Raw genomic sequence first — 23,330 nt, forward strand, 5'->3', positions numbered from 1 at the left:
GCTACTTCCAGCAGGATAATGCACCATGTCACAAAGCTCGAATCATTTCAAATTGGTTTCTTGAACATGACAATGAGTTCACTGTACTAGAATGGCCCCCACAGTCACCAGATCTCAACCCGATAGAACATCTTTGGGATGTGGTGGAACGGGAGCTTCGTGCCCTGGATGTGCATCCCACAAATCTCCATCAACTGCAAGATGCTATCCTATCAATATGGGCCAACATTTCTAAAGAATGCTTTCAGCACCTTGTTGAATCAATGCCACGTAGAATTAAGGCAGTTCTGAAGGCGAAAGGGGGTCAAACACCGTATTAGTATGGTGTTCCTAATAATCCTTTAGGTGAGTGTACAATAATATTTAATAGGCTTATGTCGCCCATAAAATAAAATCTGTCTATCAGTATAAACATACCGCTATTGTTAAACTGTAACATTTCTTTGTCATCTGCTGAACTTACAAGAGAAATATATTGGAGAATAGTATAGAGTGGGCCCTATTGATTTTAATTGGAAAATACCCTGGGGGTCAGACAAACGTGAAAAGCCGTATGGCAGATCAGCACTAATGTTGCCTACAGGACTATCACTGGATCTGCACCGGCATACTTTCACACCCTCCTACACCCCATCAAGATCCCTGCATTCAGCAAACCAGCGGCGTCTTGTATTGCCTTCCCATAAGGGCAGTAAATCGCTTTCCCGCTCATTCTCCTTCACAAATCCTTCCTGGTGGAACACTCTTCCTAACTCGGTCCGGTCAACCACATCTCTCACGACATTCAAAAAACTACTTAAAACCAGTCTCTTTTGTGAATACTTGACAGACAAATAAAAAATAAAAAAACTAACCTTTTGTATTAGCACCTATTGTATTATTGCTCCTGTATGACATATGGCTTATTGCTCCCTGAACTCTCTGTAAGTCACTTTGGATAAAAGCGTACGCTAAATGACTCAATGTAAAAACACATGCACTTAATCACATCATAAAACAGAAGCTGGCAAACACTCCTGCTCATTTCATAACTTTGCATAACTTACATTGTACTTCTGGAAGTATCCAAGATATCTGATGATGCCCACCCAGACCAATAAAGTAGATGTGCCCAGAAAGCTACTGCATACGTCATAATTAGTCGAACTCTGTGGATAAAACGTCAAAAGGAATGATTTATTAGTACCAGTAAACATGTTATACACAGTAAATACTGTTTGAACTTCAGTAAACAGTGTCTTAAAGACAGTTAGTGTTGTTATATGATATAGTATAATAATAACTAATAATAATGCATCAACCGGTGTAGTTTTTATATTGATTTTGTTGTTAAAGCACATTTCTACCACAAAAATCCAATTATCATAATGCAAAAACAGGTTCCAATAAGTGAAAAAATCTTTTCTCACATTTTCAAATGATGAATTCGGTAAACAATAATGCTTCTAAAATACAATATTGAAGACTGATGAGAGATACATGTAATAATGCATTTGGGCAGTTCCAGCATTATGGATGTGATATTTTCAGTCAAAACTTGAAATATAAATTCTCACAGAATGTATTCATTACCAATATATTAAATCATCTGTTCATATTTTACTAAACCCTTGACGATAGAGTCCAGACATCAGAATAATATCAGTCTATGACCAAATTTTCTATTTTAAAAGAGAGAAAAACGAATGGGTTACGGATGTGACCAAAAAAGGACACTTTTTGAGAGACAACATACTTTGTAGGATTTTTGTGAACTAAAATACACAAACCAGAAGCAATAACACCCAACAAATGGAGAAGGGAGGGCTCTTCATAGAACAAAATATAGTTATTTAAATTTTCATGTCCCCATTTATGAGAAATATGGACCGATATGGATGTGACAGTTCGATTATGGATGTGACTTAGTGTAGCAGACTATTGAAAACTATGCTTTAAAAAGGTGCTTTAAGTATGGTGAAAACCTTGACTTTTTTCATCTAAATTTGCATGAAATTGCCCATTAGCAAAATAAAAATTACATCAACACAAACATACCTTAGCCTGCATTTTCATTTTCAGTATCGGCCCAATGATGGTCAGAACATCACTGATGATAACCAAGAAGTACCAGCCATTCAGGAATTCCCTTCGGTCATCTTCACACGCCTCACGATTATAACTGTCAAGACAGAATCTAGAAAAACACTGCAGAAATGTAACAAACTTTATCAGAACAGTTCATATTGAGTATAACACACTAACGTAGATTTAAAGGAGTCATCAGATGAAAACCCCACTTTTTCTGTGTTTAAAGGGGTCATATGACAGGGCTAAAACTAATATTATCATTTGTTTTAGATGAAATGCAGTGTGTATACAGGATTAAAGGTTCATAAACGCTGTATTTTCCACATACCGTGCATGTTTGTATCTCCTCTGTGCCCCGCCTCTCTGAAACACGCTGATTTTTTACAAAGCTCATCTCTCTGAAAAGCGAGGTGTGCTATGATTGGCCAGTTAACCAGTGCGTAGTGATTGGTGGAATACTGCAAGCGTTTCACGGAAATGTAACGCCTCTTACCATATTCAGAACATCATGTTCTAAAGCAATTGTACTGACAGGTGATAAAATGTCATCGGTACTTCCTTATATCAATTCGAGCCCGAATCTGATACGGAAAATGAAGATGATCAAGCCGATACATCAACTTTGCCAGCGCGACTTGAGCAGGATGTAAAGGATTGGTAAGGTTTTATTAAAAAAATGATGTTAAATAGTTAAAAACTATAGCTAACTGTTTTACCTCTTATATACGACGTTATAAAGACTATAAACAAACAAGCATATACATCATACAGAGTTGTGTGAGATAGAAACAAGCTCACATTACAGCAGGGAATGGTATAAATAACGCCAGCGCTTCGGCCCTTCTTGATCAACCAGTGTTACGCCACGTCTCGTCGCGACTCAACAAAGACAATAAACCCAAAATAAATACTAAATATAAAAAGACATAAACACGACATTTGTTGCCTCTAGTGGGAACATAATTACTGATTATTAGGACTTATGTTGTCTTTTTTCACGTTGCGTGCGTGTCTGCATTTGCAGATCACAAACACACGACAAACTCAACTCGCGTTAGTCCGTAACAAAGTCTTTTACAATAAAAATATACTTACAGGCTGCGAATCTGAAGCGCCAGCGAAGTTGTAATGGTTGGAACGGCCCCACTTTTTAACAAAAGCTTTCGTGCACAGCCGGTCTTAATCTCTCTCCCAGGTTCGTATAGCAATCTTCGGTGAAATGCGCTGCACAAACTTGAACATTCCGATTGTACTTTTCTGGAACAGTGTTGTAAATAAAATGTAACCATTTGTTTTTAGCTGTCTCATCTTTTGGCATGGCAAACAAAGTGTCTTTCTTTTCGCAACGAAAGACACAGCGTCTCCGCGACATGGCTGCGGCGGTGACGATACAATGAGATTTACAAGTACGCCCACCTCACTTGCGTTTAGATTTGGGTGGTCTTAAGTCAAATCATGTTACGAAGTGACATACATTCGTCGGGGTGTGGTTACACGAGGCGTTTCAGGCAGGTCTGGGTTCGCATTCGCTTTTAGATAGAATGCATCTTTTGTTCCGACACTTTAATTTTAGCAATTTTACGTGTCTAATACATTCATGGGCAACTTGTAACACACCAAAGACACAGAAAAACGCGTATTTCCGCCATATGAGCCCTTTAAGTGCTATAATCGGGTGCCCGGTGCATCTAGCAACCCAGAAGACGTGAAAAATAAGAACCCAGTAAGTTTGTTTTGGTGTGCCTTTCCCTGCAAGCATGTGAGAAATCGAGCCGTTCAGATTTCGCTCCAATTGTGACGTCCAAAGCGGATTTTATGATAATGTTACCGCCCCTTAATCTACACAGTTCCACCCACCGCGCTCCACCATTGTTGTTTTCACAAGCGACAGCGGTAGTGGGAAATCCATCAGAAACCTTAAGTAAAAACCTGCTTGTTTGCGCGAATCACTTCAAACCGGAGTGCTTTTTCAACCTGGGACAGTACAAGCAGGATTAGCTTCAAAGTTGTTCCTCAAGAGGGATCGAGACCGACTGAACGAGACAAAACTACAGATGCAAGTAATATTTATCAACAGTCTGAACTGACGTAAATGTACCGTATATATATGAGGATAACGTTAGCATATGATAGCAAAGGGAGCTAAGTCAGTCACGGTCTAAATAGAACATTCAAAGCCAGTGTTAAACTTACTGTATATAAGTGCAGATGGACACTTGGAGTTTAGCTGTATGAATGTTAATACATTATGTGCGTTAATATGTTCAGCTGTGGCAAGCGGTTTGTTTTGCTAATGAACAGGGGTGAACACTGGGGTTAGTTTCGTTTTAAACGTCTCAAATCATTCGTGCTTAGGCTGAAAAATCTGCCACAGCAAACTAGCTCTCACGTTGTGTCTGAATCCATATCCATGTAATTCCGTTGAGATCTGCAGTGGATTCCGTGGATTTTAGCATTAGGCTGCGCTGTTTGCTGTGACTGATTTTTTTGTCTCCGGACGAATGGTTTGAGACGTTTAAGCCGAAACTAACTGCAGAGGAATTCAGGAAATATCATTTAGCTAAACCGTTGCCATGGCAGTACTACACGTGTGTTGTGTTGACACGCCGGACAGAAGGGGGTGGGGTTCGCTGTAACGCATTATCAGTTAAAGAGACATGCACCAAAACGGGTTGCTGTGAGCAGAGCTGTTTTTGACGAGGCAAGAAGGGTTTTGTTTACACAGCCGCTGAGTGTTTTAAGCAAAATATGTTCCAGACATTTCATGAAGACCCTAATAAATCATACCAACTTGTTGAAAGTGCTCAGCTGAGGAGACCTTTAATGGATTGTTTCTCCTTCAAGCAGGTTTACCTGAAGCAGTCTGACAGCGAGTATAATGGACCGTGTGCAAAGAACCGCAGAGATGACACACATCACAATATCAAAGCCATCGAACAAGAGGAGGTAGTGTGTACTCTTCTGAACTGAGAATAAGACAATAGTACATCATACTGACCAGATGAAGTTAACATGTCATTCTCATGTCAATAAAACCTTTTTCTTCATATACCTGTACCTGGAATCAGCTAGTTCTTGCACATGCTACTGACGAAATCGAGTTATTTTCAACTTTCCAATATGGCAACTGTGGAAGACAAAGACAATCTGCAAATAAATAATCTGATGGATTTATACAGCAAATGTTAGTATGTAAAATCACATTTTATAATAAATTTACAGACCTTGACCAGAAACATGTAACAGTCAGGCAACGGTCTGCAAATTGAGTCCTTTGAGCGCATATGTAATCTCATCAACCAGCCTGTATTTTAAAAAAGCAACAACAAACATGTAAAAAGCTAAATTTGTGGTGCTTTTCACAATTTACAATTACGCATTTTTGGTGTTGTTTACATGTTCTGTTAATTTTAGATATCCAAACCTATAAAAGTTCAGCTCAAAAAAGGAGGCCGCTGTCTTTGGATTCAGAGTCAAACAAACTGGAAAACGCAAAAATCGACAGTTCATGCACAATGATCTAATAGATTAGAATACTAAAACTAAAAAAAACAATGTAGCTTCTTTAACCTAGAGTTTTTTTGTTTATGAACGGCTGCCATAGCTTCAAATAAAGCATCTACTGGTTTCATTTTCGAGGGAAATGAGTCACCTGTTTCAAGTTGTGCATCAATACCATAAGATCCTTCAGACGGTTTCACTAGTGATGTTACGTTCTGTGCCGAGAAATCCTGGAAGCTTTCAGTGAAGCGCGTATCGAGGCTTGCATCGCTTTAGATCAATGACGTCATATAGAGGTGGGCGGAATGGCCAAAAATCTATTTCACGGAATGAGTCATTTTATTTCACGGTAACGATATATTTCATTAAACAATCTCCCATTATAATTCTATATTTTATACCTCATTTTTCTTAGATTGATTTAACTAATTTATTTATTACAGTTCATTTAAATGCTCACCATAGTTAAAATGTAGGTAAGTTATGAAAATGTACTAAAGATATGAAATGAAGTTCTGATAATCAGATGTATTATTTATTCATATTTATCTTCTGGCTATATCATGTATACAGTAGGAAGATAGACAACATGTATAACAGTAAAGTATGAATATGCACAAACAATGAGAGTACAGTATATGACTAAACTGGTGTTCATGGGGTATGTACTGTAGGTCTTTATCGCTCTTCACTCTCTATTAGATGAGCACTTTTAGTGTGTTGCGACTCTCTGTCTTTAGGTTAGTTTATTCCCGGGCTTGTTTTTGCACTGCGAGTCTCTGGTGACTCCTCACGCGTCTCCCAAAACTGGAGGTAGAAGCGCGTCACATCAAAGCGCTCGCGAGCATCATCGCGCATTTCAACGCCTGAAGTTAAACTTTATAAAACTATTAACAGCTTTTCAAAACAACCTGACTTCTGAAATACATGTTGAGAATGAGCTTTTTTAAATGCTGGCGCAGATCCCTGCATGAGCACTGCGGGTGAGAGAAGCACCGGACTGGAGCGGATCACTAAACTACAGACTGAAAGAAGGTCAAAAGAATGTTTGTTACGTGTGGATGAATTCATTAGTTTTTTTCAGAATAGCGCCTAATTTGCAGAGCGCCGAGTTAACCACGCCCACTTATTTACATTCCGCGGAATAGAAAAATCTCTTACGGTTGACATTTTAATGGAATATTCCGTCATTCCACCCAGCCCTAACGTCACAGATGATGTCTGAAGCCTCGTTTCCGCCTGAGAGGTTCAGTAAGCGGTTTAAATCTTGCAGCGACATTTTGACAGCTCTATAAACAAACAAGTTACGCAAGCACTTTCACCGCCCTCTGCCCAGTTAAACCCAGACACTTTCCAGTTTTAGAATAATAATATTGCCCCTTCTGCCTATTATGACCAAATAATTGATTTACATACATTTGATAGCCCAGATCATTTCAAGCCAATACGTTTATTACAGAGTTATGTTATACAATCATTATATAGGCCTACCACCAGAAAATACGCATTATAATAAATAGATTAGTCTATGTGGAAACTGATTCAACGTTATTTCTAAGCCTTAACTGGCGCGAAATACAGTGCATCACAAACGACGTGACATTCCCAACGAAATGTGGACACGCAGATCTTGATTTGTCATGCAAAAATATTCAGCAAGGACCTAGAGGACTTCGTTTAACTTACCTAAAGATGTCAACTCCTGCGCCCTAGCTGCTCCTATCATTTACCTCCATAAAATATGTCATCCAAGCAAACGCACCAAACGCAACGCACGCGTGTCAGACAATGCATTTTAAAAAACAACTAGTAAGATTTACTTATTTTACTGTATTATTTGTGCACATTTTTGCATATATTTTTTTAAAGTAAATTTTTTTTAAGTTTATTTAAAAAACTGTGTGAGAAAAACATTACCATTTTTTTTTTAAATAAAATTTACTTTAAAAAACTGTGTGCAAAACTTGTAAGTAAATTCTATAGTTGTTTATTATAGTGTGGCAGGTCCAGACATACACCTACGCTGAGGCCTGACGTCATGACGTGACTCTACAGCTGGTGGCGGCAGGTAAAGACGTGGCTCTACAGCTGGTGGCGGCAGGTAAAGACGTGGCTCTACAGCTGGTGGCGGCAGGTAAAGACGTGGCTCTACAGCTGGTGGCGGCAGGTAAAGACGTGGCTCTACAGCTGGTGGCGGCAGGTAAAGACGTGGCTCTACAGCTGGTGGCGGCAGGTAAAGACGTGGCTCTACAGCTGGTGGCGGCAGGTAAAGACGTGGCTCTACAGCTGGTGGCGGCAGGTAAAGACGTGGCTCTACAGCTGGTGGCGGCAGGTAAAGACGTGGCTCTACAGCTGGTGGCGGCAGGTAAAGACGTCCACCAAGCCAAAGCAAGATTGCATGTAGTATAGGGTCAACAGCACATGAACACACCTGAAGAAAGCAAAGGTGTGATTGCTTAAGTGTGCTTTTTAACCTAAGATATCATAAAATACATTTGCATAAATCCTTACCCAGACGACTTGTGCTGAAATTATAAGCAGCACAGGAATCTGAAGAGTGACTGGGATCCCGTCCAGCAAAGCTCTGATGAATTCACTGAAGCCCTGTCCAATTTGCTTGAGTGGATCAGTGATCGTGCTGATTATGGTGAATTCGATTGCCTTAAAACAAAATCATATGACATTCATATGCATGATCAATGTGTCTTGTATTCAATTTTGGAAACGATACAAACCTTAATTGGAGGTACACGTAAAATAGGGTCGACCATCATGACCTCATGATACTTTTTGCATGGATCCTCTTGCAGTGTCCATGTACGTCTATACCACTCTGAATCAAAATAAAACAAAGATTGAACATTGTGTGTATGACCTGTTGTAGTATGAAAGAATAGTTCAATTAAAACGATCCTGTCATTATTTATGTCAAGTTTTGTGTTGACTCCCAAAACCTTGTGAATGACTTTTGCGTGCACTTGCAATATGCAAAACGAGTTATTGTGAGGGAATGTTAACGTTTACAAAGGAATTCTGTTAGACAATGTGAAAATATTGCTACCTGTTTCCTAAAGGGACTCATAGGAATGACGTAAACAAAGCATCTCACCTGACAAACTTTCCAGCCAGTCTAGCAGTTTCACCCCAGTACATTTCGCTTGCAAGCTTTCCATCTGCACAAGGTCATTCTGGTGCTCAGCAAGCTCGAGCTAGCAAAAATAAAAAGGATTTACAAAATTCTTCATCTCAAACAAAACAATTATCCACCTAACTGTCATCTGTTTATTAAAAAAGCATAAATATAGCACATAAACAGTACAGGATCTCTTTTAACCTCTAATATAGTAAAAACAAAAAGGATTACCATATAAAGATGCAACCAGTTCCAGATGACACTAATAAAAAAGAAGATGGTAAACATTGTTCTGAACTGGAGGATCCACAACACGGCAGACCATGTTTTTGATCTTTGCCTTGTCCGTGACAAACCATCCTCTTGGTCGCTTTCGCAGCTCGGAGGTCGATTTGCGGTCGATGGTGCAGATGCACGTTGATTGACACCGCTCCGATCGTCCACGCTTTCGGGTTGAACGGATTTGCGGAATTTCTGACCCATCTTCGCAAATAATCAACTGCAGTAAGTCAACAGAAAGCAAACGAGTAGCAGAATGAGCAAAACAAGCGTTTGCAGCGTCTATAAACGCTCAGATAACATCAGACCCGTTGTGACGTCATTTTTAGAACGTTTGGCTCGCCCTGGGGCATGTTCAAGCTCAAACCGGTGCGCAACGTTTTGCTGCGGTTTCTGGGTTGAACGACGTGTTTCCTGGAAACGGTTTGCAACGGGATAAGTTTTCCCTCGTTTGTGGGTGTGTCAAGAATGTCAGCCCAATCAGCAGCAACACGTATATAACCCACGCGGTATTAAAGAGACAGCTCGCACAATGGGTCTAGGTAAAGTTGTTTAAATGTGTCTGCTGCAGCACGGTATACGCAACAATCGGAGATATTAAAATAAATGTATTTTTGCAGTATTCAACACGTATTTATACCGATTTCACCAGGCTCCGAAATATCTTTAAAAGTAACACAAAGAATGGCCTTCTCAGCTGCCATAGTTCAACTCTTGCGTCATCACAACACAGTGTTCAACCGCACCACCGTTTCCGTTTAAAAAACGTTTTGCAACATTATACCGGTGGTACAGGTGACATTTTAATTAACACTTTTACTACGTTTATCCTATCACAAAACGGAAAAAGCATTTTAAAACTAGAGACTTAAAGCTTTCCAATGATATATAGATTGTCAGGGATCTTTTATGTTTTGGCATAGAAAATTAGCAGTTAAAGGGGAAAAGGTTGAGATGTACCACCGGGACACCGACAGCTATTAATAGAAAATACAGAAAGAGACATAAAAAGAACAAATAACTACTGAAATGTAACAACAAGAGTTGTTTAAATTACAAAATTGGGAATCCCCACAAACAATCACTAATTATAAACTCTAACAGGTCCAAACATTTAAATAAAACTTAAAGTGCTTCTTATTACAATACCCAGCATAGTCTAGTACATATCTAGACCTTCACATCTTTACAGCGAATATTTATCTTTACCGTCGACTGCAGATACTAGTTAACGTTACTCACTATACTACCGTTTCCGTTGACTTCAAGGTGAGTTTCTTTACCATCCACGAAAGCTCTTGCTCCGCTGAAGTTTGCATTTTTGCTTCCTTTCTTGCTTTCTCTACTGCCGGCCAAAGACAGTTCCGTGTTTCTCTATCGCGGGCCGTCAAAGCCTCTTTAAACCGCAGTCCTTTGGTGGTCAGACACTCGCTACTTTTTGAATACTTCCAAATTACATCTCTAGCCATCCAATACACTCACTCTGCGCAAAGCACACCTTACATCGCCAGTATTAAGATTAAACTCCTACTTCACAAAATAAATCAACTAAAATATGTTTTAATTGTTTTTAAATTATTATTAATATTTTTAATATTTCCTTTGCAGCGGCTCTCTGGGGGCAGAGCCTAGTGCGGTCGCAGTTGCACCGCCCAAAAGACGGACACCTACACAAATACACAAGACTGCGTTAATTAGAGACACACACACATTTATTATAGTATAGAAATTGTAATTATATTTTCTGCCCAATTTTCTGATAAAATGGGGTGGGAGATTACATTTGGCATTTCTGTCAGCATTACCCATGATCCTCAGCCTCCGGAGCTTCTTCTCATCGCGCGCTCAAACCACTGTCCAGGTAAGTTACGAGCTAATTGCTAATGATCACGTTTTGTTTAAATGTTGTAATTGATGCCTTTCTTTGCCATTAAACTCACATGGTTTAAATATTAGATTGGTTTGCTCCTTATTAGCGAATAATAATAACATCAAATTAGGCTTGCTGAACGGGGCTAGCTATCGTCAATATAAGCTAACTATTAATAGAAAGTAATTCAAGGCACTTCTTCCGGTCCAAAAAAAGTTTAAAATCCTTTATTCACGTCAAGGCCATCATCTCTATTAATAGAAACATAACTAAAACACTGCAGTGCACACTGACGCATTTGAGCCTTCAGCCTTCCTCAGAGTGTGCGTATAATGAACAGGTGGAACTGATATATATGTAATGATGTTCACATTCACCCTAATTACCAATCAAGGCAATAACCCCGCTCAAGTCATCAATGGAATGAACAATTAGGTTTTGTGTTGGTACACGACCTCCATTCGTTTATTTAGACAAAAAAATAACAAAATGCACACTTAACCAAGGTAACAAAACATGTAACAGAAAAACTGAGATTACGCCAAAAGAAAACAAATAACAAATATGCTGTAGCCAGCACAAAAGAGTCAATAGACTAGATTCTAGATGTATACAAAACGACCACCCTTGGCTATCATTAGTACAACCCAAGAAATCAAATCGCAGCACACACGTAATATAATCAGCACCAATCAATCCACTATATGTGTATTCACTGCAACACACCACCCTCTAGTGGCCAAGGGGACGATTAACCTGTTAATGGCGGCTACAGCCAAGAACAAACAAAACTATATAATAAGAATACAAAAAAAACAATACTACGAAACGTAATCAAACATCCAAATAATAGAAAACAGATTCTACCAAATTGAAGTAATGGGAAAAGCAGTGGTCAACAAAACAAACTTCGATGACTCTGTTAAAACACAATACACAGTTAAAACACCCATTCCAATAATAAATACATACATCTATCATAAAAACAAACATTCATTACCTTTACAATTCTTTCATTCTAGGGCCATGTCACCCAGCAGCAGCTGCAGAACAACACGCTTCACTGCAAATACAATAAACGTTATACGTGTTGACCATGACATCTTACAGACTGCACCGTGATCATGACTTGCCCCATTATAGAAAACCTCATGTATCGAGGAGAATAAGAATTTGTACTGGTGTATTAGTCACACACCCTATCACAGAGCCACAGCTGGCATGCGGAATTTGTTACTGCAGATAAAGAAAACCAGTCAGGTACCGTCAACAAACAATGCTATACACCCTGCTCGTAATGCAATTCCCACCTACCGGAAGCATTATCGTCCACAGCCCGACCTTAGATGGGCGAGTAACTGGTAAATGGCACACAAGAGTTAACTGATCCACAGCGTTTGTCTCCAAGATCCGAAGCACAGAAAAGAAAATTAAACAAAACGAAAAATGCATAACTCCCTGAAGAGAGCCTCTTGCGAGTGTCACGCTAGACAGCCATGTGCGCACTCCAGAACACGCCATACCGTCCGCCATTTTATCCCGTTTCAAGCGGAACTTACGTGGGACGCACTTTGCAGTGATGTCACCCCATTAGACGAGGGCTGAATCCAACCCACTACATATATAACGTTTATTAGTCAGTGAAGTTGGGAGACATCAAAAGAACCGTTACAGGGAATATAAAAATATCAAATAAACAACTAAATGAAAAAACAACAATTTTCATACTATTAATGATCACTAGTAAAAGCTAAGTGTAGTTTAAGTTATATCAGCTGAAGGGAAACTCAGCACGGAGCATTGCATTATTGTGTGAGCTCTAGACGATGACATTTTCTCTCTATCATCATGGTTCACCCACAACTTCACTGTGATGTGTCAGTAATAACAATATAACTTTGCCTAAAGTTACTGCACATAAAGTTTCCTTTAAATCTGGGATGAGGAACCCCAGACGCATGTTACATGCCTTTTAACTTTCATACAGGAAATTGGAAAATCATGCATTTTATTAATTTACCTTAAGTATTTATAAGAAAATGGGAACCCTTTTTAAACCTTATTTTAACAAAACTACTCTACACTACATAAATAACATTTTCTGTTTCCCCTTGCAGATCCTGTCAAACGAGTCACCTGTCCGAACATATACACCTGATTTACCAAACCCAAAGGCACCTTTAAGAGCCTAACCTATCTGTCTGTCTGTCCGTCTATTTAACTATCTATCTATCTGTCTAACTCTCACAACCTCTCTGTATACAGTACATCTGTCGGTTTGTTTCTGTCTGTCTGACTGGCTGTGTGTGTGTTCATCTGTCTGTCTGTATCTGTTTACGTTGCAATGGCCTCCAAATATAAACTTGACTCACAGGATCCCCACTACCAAGAGGGGGGCATTTTACTTGAACGTGGATGGGTGACAAATTAAAGGAAAAATTTGAACGCAAGTGTTTTTTGCTAGTTTCAGCTCTTAAAGGGAATGGGAGATGAGACTCTGATTGGTTTACTGCACGTTTTGCCCAAAACACACCCGACTCATTAAGAGAATAGGGACCACCCTTTTAGACCATGCGCCTGCTGGGCCGACCATTTTTCCCATCATTAAACTAGCAAAAGTGGATTCGGACACGCCCTAAGTTCACTTGCGCTTTAGACCATGCGTTTAGATGGTTAAAATAGGGCCCTTGGAGAATCTATGGCAAGGTTCATTTTAGCCATTCAACACCTTACTAACACACTGTGTTGTGTTTTCCTTTCACTAATCACCTGCCTTTTGGATCCAGTACCTTTAACAACATCAATCTTACAAGAAATATTCCCCCAACACACAGACAGCAGCTGTGGAGAGGAAACGTGCACGCTCTTCTGTAGGAGACCCTCCACAGACCTCTAAAAGGGACTTATAAGGACATGGCAAGCCGAGGGGAGGCAAGGAGGGCGACGCCAATCTTCAGCTACAGGTTATATCTGAATTCTTTTACATTTGTAAATTGTAGTTTAATTGAGTTTAAAATATTCCAATATCTAAAAAGGCATTAAAAAAGTACATAAACCTTTCGGTGGCACTGTAGTAGAATACATTACCAAGAACATAACAGAAGTATGTCTGATTTCATAAATTGTTCAGTTTTGGATAAAAACAAACATAGCCTAACATGTTTTTATTCTTCTATGTACTGTTTTTCAGTCACACACACCCCGGTTGAATGCTCCCTATCATCCAGTGTGGAGGTTCCACTTACTGTGCCCTCAGCAGAGCTAAATCCTCAAGAGCAATTTGGTAAATCAAAGTGATGAATTTAAGTTTACATCTAAAATCCATGTGTGATTAAAGAAAAACCCCTTAGACAAAACTGACAGTGCCGTAAATGGATTGAGAACACAATTTAGTAAAGATTAAGGCCAGTTTGATACTGAATCATGAAATGGTGTTTATTCTAAATATTGATCAGTTGACTTTTAATTTGTCCTCATCTAAATTGTCCCTTACAGCTTTTTTCATATTTTCTTTACAGAAAAAATATGGAGAGGCTCTCTGATATTTTGACATCTTATCCTGCTGCTGAGCCTCAGAAAAGCTCTGCATCATCATGGTCTTTGCGGCAGCAGAAAGCCTCAGAGCGCTAGACCATACCACCTAAAATGCCTTATTGCAAAAGAGGCTGATGGTCAGCCGTTGTGTTTTCTTTACTATGAGCCTGCTGTTATTAGGTTGGTTTTAATGTTTAGTGCTCTGCTTTATAGGCTAATGTGCATGTGTTTCGGGGGACACCCAGATGAAAACCACATTTATGAGGAAAGTAAATCTACGACCTTCTTGCTGTAAGGTGACAGCGCTAAACACTGAGCCACCATCAGTCCAATACAATAAAATCAAACCTAGTATCTAACCACATTTGGAATAGCTTAAATTGAGTGTGTTATACTTTATATGAGTTAATCACCTGAAATAATGTTACACTATTTTTTCTTTTCTCCCTAGGTGCAGAGAGTGTCTTCCTGAGGAGTGGTTCTGTGGGGACTGTGATGTATTGCGACACAAAAAACAGCCACTCCACAACAGGGAACGTGTGATTCATGGGTTTTTTGAAGCAAACCCTCCAACCTCATGCGTCATTAAAGGGCAAGATGGATATTGCATCCGTGAGAAAGGTATGTTCTCGCAAAAGCCCTCATTTTGCTGCTCATGTGTGCCTGCAGCCAGTTACAGATAATCTAAATTAGTGGTTTTCTTTCTTTTTGTCAGCATGCATTTCGCCAACAGTGAAGGTGCCATACTGCTCCTGTGAAGGCACAAACTTCACCATATTACCGGGCAAACCAGTGATTTTAATTACCAACAATGTAAATCAATTCACTTTTTAGTATGATTTATTAGTATGCATAAGTAGTGATGGCAGCTTACAATTGACCCTTCGCAAGCAGTTTGATTGACAGGCGATCTGACCAATCATAACGCCGATATTATGTGCCCCGTGACTGACCGCCATTTTGTCCGACAAACAAACCAGTCCGAGCTGCTGGCGTAGTAGAGCTTTGGTGATTAATATGAAAAAATAGCTTTTTAATTATTGTAATAGTAAACAGAAGATATATCAAGCTTTAATGGACTTCACACTATAACGATAAACGATAACTAAGTTATAACATCATTCTAAATGAAGGAGAATAACGGAGTTCACATCACAACTATACCAATACAGATAAGAGACACGATATTGTTGGAATCATTAATGTACGAATTACAGACGGAAGCTTCGGAAGTGGTGTTTTAAGGCGGAATATAATACTTATTGATATATTACTTACATATTACATGTATGAGCAAGCTGGCAAGATATGTTTTGCGTCCTGTGATGTGATGAGCGCACCTTCAGCCTTCAGAGAGCAGCATTTGCAGTGACATTTTAAAAGAAAGATGTTTTCAGCAATGAAGTCGTAAAGCAAAAGTTGTACCATGTTTGTTGTATTTAACACAAATAAAGATTAAGACACTGATGGACTGTTATTCTTTTCTGTACTGAACTAATATTTAAAACAAAGTTTACTTTAGTTTTCACAAAGAAGGATCACGGCCGACCAAAACTCTGCCTGGAGTTACTCTCTCTCTAAAATTGTCATTACTACAAATTTCGGAGTAAATATAAACACTTAATACACCACATTTAGGTTAGCTATACATCCATTTGTGTGACAGTAACGTTAGTAGCCTACTGCATCATGTGAGCTTAGAATTAACGTAATGTTATCGTCTGCTGGTGTGGACACAAATATAGGTATAATTATTGTTAGTTATCTCAAATCCTGAATGTATCCGTCAAATGCATATCACTGACCTTTCTGTCAGCATGTCATTTTTCCAGAAATTCTTCACCATTTTTCTCCAAGGAGTGCACACATTTATACTGGGAGCACATGGCTGATACCGAAGCTTGTCGGACAAAGCAACAGTAACGATGGGGAACGGGGTTTTGCGAATTGTCAATTGCAGTCGTGTCAAAATCTATGGTATTGCACATGGTATTGTCATTAGCCAACATGGCTGTTTGTAATTTGATGATTTAGACAAATGTAAACAATGTGTGAAACTACTCAAGAAGTCTGATTTGAGTGCCAGGATTATAGAAATTTGTGCAGTGTCTCTCAACCATTCACAATGTGCAGAATTACCTAACTGTTTTAAAGAGTTATTAGTATTTTGTGATTTTTAAGATCCTACTTTGCTTTATGGAGTGTCTAACAACAAGTTTACGTGCATACACAGTGTGAAACACTTTTATTTTCTAATAATAGGCAGTTATTATTACCTCACTTCTTAATTGACTCTCAAATCATTCGTTTGGCGATTCATCTGTCTAATCCCCTCCTTTCTGTCAGCCTAATCTAATCTGATTGGTCAGATGGTCTAGTCTGCTGTGATTGGTCTACCGCGTACAGCATCGTACTGTCGCAAATGGAACGTAGGCGGGCAATACACAGAGTGACGCAAATCTGACCCGGAACTGAAAATAGAATGACAAGAGACTTGTTTGCATGGTTCAGAGTCCACTCCTTTTTTCCCAAGCCGATAACTTTGTTATTCGTTCACTTTCGGCTTCACAACTTGGCAGACTGCTGACATTCACACACAGCAACATTACACACTGCATGAAAAGTCATTTTAAGGACATTGTAATAGTTACTCTTTAAAATATTTTTTTAAATGTACGTTTTTGTTCAAAGGGCGTTTTGACTTGCATCAGCCACTATATGTATGTCAAACGTGCCAGCATCAGTGGACCCCTGACTTGAAGGACCTCCTTAGGAGTGGATATTGGCCTGCCTCTGTCAACAGTTCAACACTTTATACACTGGACCTTCTGAGCTCCTTTCAAGAACTCAAGGTCATATCTCCAGGATTCTCCAGACAAGCTCCTGTTGGAGCATCGCACTAAGATTGGAGGAAGAGTAAGTGTAATTGTTATTACCATGTTATAAAATTTCTTTCCATTATCAGACATTGTTACATATACTGTTTCATTCTATATATCTAACAGTCTGGACAAATCAAAGGCGATACACTACAGCGCAGCTTCTTAGAGTTTTCATATGCTTCATTTGAGGAAATCCAGCTCTGCTGTGGTGCTCCTTTCACCTGCCCAGCCTGCACGCTGGAAATGTTGGCTGTTTCAGCTGATGGAAACAGAAAGCTACTGTATATCGTTTTCGCCGAGACACAAGGTGGTCTTTTGTTCCAGTCTTTTTATTGATTGATTTATTTACTTTACATATTGTATGGATGTATTTCCAATTTTTATTTCTTCCTCAGCTCTAATGATCGTGCCTTTTTTGAGGGGCTCTTTGTGGCTGAAGACGGTGCGGTGTCTAGATTTGTGGAAACCATACAGAAAGCAGTGAGAAATGCAAGTTTCAATCATACCTTAACCGAAAAGTTGTCACAAAAAGAACCATATATGTCTGACCTTGATTTCCTCCCCACTTCAACTACTTCTACCAACCAACTACTCCAAACTCAAACTGAGAGAATAAATGCCATGTATTGTATGACAGCATTGCTTTTGTTTGATTTGTTGTGTTTGTTATTTTTTTTTTTTTTAGATTTAGATTCAATTTATTGTCATTGCACATGTACAAGTACAAGGCAACGAAATGTGACCTCTGCATTTAACCCATCCAGAGAGTAGTGAACACACGTACCCCCGGAGCAGTGGGCAGCTATCACTACAGCGCCCGGGGAGCAAGTAGGGGTAAGGTGCCTTGCTCAAGGGCACCTCAGTTGTTACCCGCCGGCCCTGGGAATCGAACCGGCAACCTTCTGGTCATGAGTCCGACTCTCTAACCATTAGACCACAACTGCCCCTTATGTGTGTCATAGACACAGGGAAAAGGCACATGTGGGGACTCCCAGTGGACAGCAGCAAGGGAGACATCAAGGAGGGCTTCCAAATTAGATGAAGAAGGGATGGAGGTTGCAGTGTGTCGCCACGGATTCCTTCTGAAAGCTCTTAATATGTACAGGGGGGAGATATTTGCCTACCCTCTGTATCTTCAGAAGGAGCTCATGCCAGCCAAGGCGCAATTCTTTGCAATGGATGTGGCTTGCAAATATTGGCCATACTTGGAGAAAGCTGCTAGTGTCCTTCCTGCTCTTCAGGATCTAACCAAAATGAAACCTTTCCTCAGTGTGATGCATGCTCGAGCCCATGCTACTAAGTGTGAAGTATGTATAATATTGTTGCATCACATGTACATTTGTAATGTTTACACATTAATAATGTGAAATAGAAGTGATGGACTACACTATATTATGTAGCCTTTTTGCTTAATCATTTCTTGTACAGGTTGTAAAGCCCTTTGAGGCAAATTGTGCCCATTTAATTTCACCATTTACTAATAGATTAAATGGAGTGGTAGGAACAAGGAAGGAGCAGGGACAACCGCCGGTGAGGAGGTCGAGCAAGTGAACAGCTACCTCTCACGTTGTGCCCTGACAACCAAATATATGTCCAAAGCAGGTAATCAGATTGTTAGCAATATTCTTTTTTTATTATGAAAACATTTTTTTTTAGGTTAAGCATCATAACCTTATTATTTGCTTTAAACAGCACGGGTGGACATGCTTACATTGCATGCAATGGGGTGGAACCACAAAAAACATCTATCTCTACATCAGTCACTTTCAACAAGGTAAGTCTCCTATTAATTGTTTTGTGTATCCTTTTGTTGTGTGCACTTGGCCTGTTTTTAATCGTGTTTTAAAGTCCTGATTATTGTATAACACTGTTCATCAGACTTGTCAGAGACTCCGGGATGAAACGGCAAGGCTAAATGAACTAAAAACAGGGTTAATTTGCACAGATGAAGTGGTGTCACAGTGGCTTTCTGATGTGAAGGAATGGGCAGCTGGCGGTAAGCATGACCAGATAAAAAAAACAGCAAATATCCTTTTCCACTACTATCTGAAATTTTAGGTTTGATATTAAAGAGCAGCTAAAGGTAATAGGCTGATCATCTATGGGTTACAGTAAACCACATGTCACCATCAGATGTTTTGCCACATTTATGTTGGGTATTTCTGTTTCCCTGCAGGAAGTGCACATACCAAGTTCAATGAAGTATTAAAATAAATATCAATGAAGGATTAAAAGGGGTTTAATATACAAATACAAATTCAAACACTGAAACGGTTCTGTGTTGTTTTTACAGTGAATTTGCTTTCACGATTACTTCTACAGAGACACCAGATACATCTCATGCCAGTCAAGGCACCACACACAGAGGACTTCAGCAGTCAATTGAGGGGCTTTACCTTAGTGTGAGGCAGCGGAAGCAAACCCTTTACCGTCAGAATGGTATAACTACAGAATATAATAGATTGATTGATATATTCAAGCCACTGTATGCATCCTACTCCACCAAAAATACATGTTACATGTACAAGGTTCTAGATTGCAACCAACTCCCCTCACCTCTCCCTTTCCAAGCTATAGTAGAACTACTGTGGCAGACGAGAAAAAGTGAGTGGTCCTATCTCGAGCCAGTGTTTGTTTGTCCATTGTGGTCTACCGTAGGAACATGGTGGCCTCTGTGGAAGGGGACCGTATTTACATACAAACTTCCCACTCGAAAGTCTTATTTTCAGGAATGTGTGTATCCCCTAAATGTTACACACTGGACCTTTGGGTTATCTGTTTGTAAATCTAAATAAAAATTTTCACATACTTAAATTACTGCAGCTTTGTCTTTGTTTTTTTGGGTGCAATATATCTTTCCTTATTGAACAGTGCTGTTACAAACCCCTACACCTGTACTTCCTGTCTTTCTAGACAGCAGCAAGCTTCGCCACCGCCTTCGAAGGAAGCTGGCAGAAGACAAAAAGCTCCTTCTTCATGAGATAGAGAAATACAATGGTCTTGTACTAGACTCTGCCACTAACATTGATGTAGCTGTGGTGGAGCATTCACTGACTGGAGAGAGCACTGTGTCTCAAATATGGCCGTGGGAGGTTCATGCAAGTGGTAAATCAGATTTCAGATGCTTCAAAAGAATTTATTTACATTTCTGCTAGTACACTGAACTAAGACATGCATGTAATATTGAGTGATGAAATGTTAATTTAGTTAATAGGCACATTTCCAGTTTTCTTATGTATCAATTTGATTAAAAAAAGTACATGTTTGTCATTACAAAACATTGAAATGTTATTATGCTCATGTATATACTGTATTGTCTCATTGATTCATGTTGTTGATTCTTAGCAAATATTTCAATGAAGAAACAACTGCATGACCAAGTCATGTTGACAATGCGACTGCAAGAGGAAAAAAGCATTTTGGTGTTGGAGATGGCACAACACTGCACATGGTTGCAGAGCCTGGCATTGGTTCTGAAGAACAAGATAGCTGAGGAGGGTAAGTTGAATAAAAACCCTGTCCATTTAAAGTATGAATAAAAAAAACATCAGTCACAGAACTTGGATGGAGTAGAACAGTTATTGCTCTGTTTGCCATGGTCATTTGGCTTGCACATAATAAAATGGGAATAGTTGTTCACTATGGGAACAAGTCAGTAAGGCTTTAAAGTGTGTCACATTTGCTTGAGAGATTTGTTATACTGTGGCTGTTACATGAAAGCTGAAATGAACAAAACAATTTTTTACATTTGAATTGGTGTCCTGTTGTGTTACACGAGGTTAACATAAAGATTAAGCTTCTTATTATCTCCTCCAGTCAACATAGAAAATCTAACTCAGCACCATCAAACACACCTTTTCTTGATGTAAATTCTCGAATGCTTCACAAGGTGTTACTTTAGCACAACTGTAGTGAAGAAGAAAGATGTTCGCTATTAGACATTGGCTGCAACACAAAACGCTTTTCTGCTGCTTTGGGCCTCGCTGCATAAAGTCTCCTCAGTGAGCCATCAGAGTTTATACAGAAGGTAGCCAGGTAGGATGACAATGATACACATAAACATGCCAGCCATCCTGGTATAAAGATTTGAATGGGTGAAATCTTTTTACTCCATTGAAGTTATTTGGCGTCGTGAAGCAGTATTAATATGTAGTTTGTCCTTAATGTTGTCTCTTTTGAATTTTCAGATGTAGACAAGGGAAATGAGGGACGTTTCTGTGTCTTAAGAAGAAGACTGTCAGAGGTGTCAGAAAGGTTGCAAGTGGTCCTCCAACAGTACAAGACTGCTCTAGGCCCTGAGGCCTCTGCCCTTCTACATGTTGAAGCAGAAGATCAAAGTGGCCTCAGTAGTCCAGACACCAGTGAGGATGAAGAAGAAAACACAATTTAGGTAATTCATTTATTCACATGTATGTTTGTTTGTTCTCAAAAATTGACTGGGGTGTTCCATCAAGGTAGATAAAGGAAAAGCCTGGCTTAGGAACATTGCAGAGAAAAGTTGCAGCAACGTCATCTGGCCCGTCTTTAGCTCGACTCAAAGCCGGCTGATGCCGCCGCTGCAACTCAGCTTGTCAGTTTGCCAGATGCTGGTAAAGTTACTAAACTTTCGCCTGGTTGAGGTTTTGGATGGAGGAAAGACAGGATCAATTCATCCATTTGTTTGAGGAACAACTGTGTCTGCATGACACAGGCCTTAAAATTTACTCAACTCCTCAGGGCTGCTTATGTACTCCATGCACAAGCACAGTACATGCTTATTCAAGCCTGGTTAAAGTCAACGTTGACTAGACATGGCTAAATTATGTCATTGGATTGGCTTGAGCCTGAAGTGAAAGTCAATGTTAATTCAAGCCAGGCTTTTTCAAGAGAGCACAGCTTTCATTAGCTGTGTTGATGGAATGTCCCCATTACTGCTACTCTTCGTCATTTATTTGTGTATTTATTGATGCTTTACACACCTTGTTCATTCTTAAACAGCCGAGCTTCACCTTCTACCTTTTGCATTTTTGTTTTTATGTATTTCCCCAGATGGAAGCTGCACAAAGGATTGTGTTGAAGGAAATGGACTTGCCCAGTATCTGTGTATTTTTAGGATGCTGATTGATTTACCACATCATATGCAAGTTAAACCTGTCTGTAGATTGGCCAAGCAATTCAGTAAGCACATGAATGCACTTGAAGATGCTCAAACCTCTTAGTATAGGTGCACAAATCTCAGCCAAAAATGTTAAATTTGCACATACCATATGTACCACATATTTTTACTTAATATGCAATATTTTAACACGCATTTGTAAATGTGAACTGGTAGACAGCAGTAGACTCATGCTAATGCTTTATAAAATTCCAAACAATTAATTTATATAAATAAATAATAAAAATAAATAAATGGATATGTTATGTTATTATATTAATATAAATGATTGATAATAATTGTTTAAATTAATATGATATTTTTGACTTGTCTCCATTCTTAAAAGAAGTTGAAATATGAAGTTTTTCTTTTATAAAACTGTTTTTGTGAAAATCTTGCCTGAACTGAACTTGCTCTTTTCACAGTAAAACATGTATTTTTTACATTCACTCATGGTATACGTTTTGTTTGAAGGCCTTAAAAACTCTTTAAAAGTCTTAAATAAAAAATCCTGCAGATACTGTTATAAGCACATTGTACATTACACTTACATTAAGTACATGTGTAATGCATTAGATATTATGTAACAGAACTTTATGTTGCATGCTATTACAGTTGACAAATAACTTGATTCCCAGTAGTATATATAGGGGACATAGTGTCAAAATGAGTGATGTTGACCCTTGACCTTTGCGAGGGGGTTGAATTACTTCCGGACCACCCACGTTGTGAGGGCCCGCCCCCTTTGCGTTGACCTTTGACCGTATCCGCCCCATTGTGAGGGACTGCCCCCTTTGTGTTGAACTTTTGCCCTTTGACAGTATCTGTCCACGTCGTGAGGGATTGCCCACGTCTGGAGTTGAACTCTTGAACTTTTGCCCGTACGGTTACCGAACATTTTTCTCTCTTTTCCGGAGATCATGTTTG

General features: G+C 39.2%; 2 protein-coding genes and 1 long non-coding RNA gene across 16 annotated transcripts; 2 read left to right on the forward strand and 1 right to left on the reverse strand.

Annotated features, from left to right (window-relative positions):
• Window positions 1–643: 643 nt before the first annotated feature.
• Window positions 644–10,619, reverse strand: LOC130571080 (uncharacterized). Of its 10 annotated transcripts, none has more exons than XM_057361857.1 (9): window positions 10,267–10,348; window positions 8,936–9,203; window positions 8,681–8,780; window positions 8,307–8,404; window positions 8,083–8,232; window positions 7,588–8,002; window positions 5,295–5,374; window positions 2,038–5,197; window positions 644–1,148 (listed from the first exon to the last, which is right to left on the reverse strand). In XM_057361857.1, exons 2-8 carry the CDS (start codon window positions 9,185–9,187, stop codon window positions 5,135–5,137), a joined length of 1,158 nt encoding a protein of 385 aa, XP_057217840.1. In that variant the 5' UTR covers window positions 9,188–9,203; window positions 10,267–10,348; the 3' UTR covers window positions 644–1,148; window positions 2,038–5,134. The 10 variants fall into 10 exon arrangements, with proteins under 10 accessions (XP_057217840.1, XP_057217803.1, XP_057217787.1 ...); XM_057361820.1 differs by having other exon boundaries at window positions 10,226–10,344; XM_057361804.1 differs by having other exon boundaries at window positions 2,038–5,036; window positions 5,129–5,197; window positions 8,936–10,344.
• A 2,617-nt stretch (window positions 10,620–13,236) lies between these two features.
• Window positions 13,237–15,201, forward strand: LOC130571146 (uncharacterized). The gene is made up of 5 exons (XR_008965057.1): window positions 13,237–13,816; window positions 14,044–14,136; window positions 14,372–14,567; window positions 14,839–15,008; window positions 15,103–15,201. It is a non-coding gene; the product is annotated as an uncharacterized LOC130571146 (long non-coding RNA).
• A 1,531-nt stretch (window positions 15,202–16,732) lies between these two features.
• Window positions 16,733–23,061, forward strand: LOC130571061 (uncharacterized). 5 transcript variants are annotated; one of them, XM_057361756.1, is made up of 10 exons: window positions 16,774–17,303; window positions 17,393–17,576; window positions 17,665–17,758; window positions 18,232–18,576; window positions 18,754–18,871; window positions 19,592–19,873; window positions 20,183–20,374; window positions 20,615–20,767; window positions 21,463–21,659; window positions 22,298–23,061. In XM_057361756.1, exons 4-9 carry the CDS (start codon window positions 18,319–18,321, stop codon window positions 21,657–21,659), a joined length of 1,200 nt encoding a protein of 399 aa, XP_057217739.1. In that variant the 5' UTR covers window positions 16,774–17,303; window positions 17,393–17,576; window positions 17,665–17,758; window positions 18,232–18,318; the 3' UTR covers window positions 22,298–23,061. The 5 variants fall into 5 exon arrangements, with proteins under 5 accessions (XP_057217758.1, XP_057217739.1, XP_057217730.1 ...); XM_057361747.1 differs by having other exon boundaries at window positions 16,790–17,303; window positions 21,457–21,659; XM_057361764.1 differs by having other exon boundaries at window positions 16,857–17,303; window positions 19,592–19,708; window positions 21,457–21,659; window positions 22,298–23,060.
• The last annotated feature ends 269 nt before the right edge of the window (window positions 23,062–23,330 follow it).

Source organism: Triplophysa rosa, linkage group LG2 (assembly GCF_024868665.1).
Source record: "Triplophysa rosa linkage group LG2, Trosa_1v2, whole genome shotgun sequence".
In the NCBI taxonomy this organism is placed as follows: domain Eukaryota; kingdom Metazoa; phylum Chordata; class Actinopteri; order Cypriniformes; family Nemacheilidae; genus Triplophysa; species Triplophysa rosa.

Coding starts and splice junctions, on each gene's coding strand:
- LOC130571080 (XM_057361857.1), bottom strand. CDS start 9,187: ATGGGTCAGAAATTCCGCAAATCCGTTCAACCCGAAAGCGTGGACGAT. Junction 8,405..8,680: donor CTGGCTGGAAAGTTTGTCAG/GTGAGATGCTTT, acceptor ATTTTGATTCAG/AGTGGTATAGACGTACATGG. Junction 5,198..5,294: donor GTTACATGTTTCTGGTCAAG/GTCTGTAAATTT, acceptor TGTCTTCCACAG/TTGCCATATTGGAAAGTTGA.
- LOC130571061 (XM_057361747.1), top strand. CDS start 18,319: ATGGAGGTTGCAGTGTGTCGCCACGGATTCCTTCTGAAAGCTCTTAAT. Junction 18,577..18,753: donor CCCATGCTACTAAGTGTGAA/GTATGTATAATA, acceptor ATTTACTAATAG/ATTAAATGGAGTGGTAGGAA. Junction 18,872..19,591: donor CAAATATATGTCCAAAGCAG/GTAATCAGATTG, acceptor TTACTTCTACAG/AGACACCAGATACATCTCAT.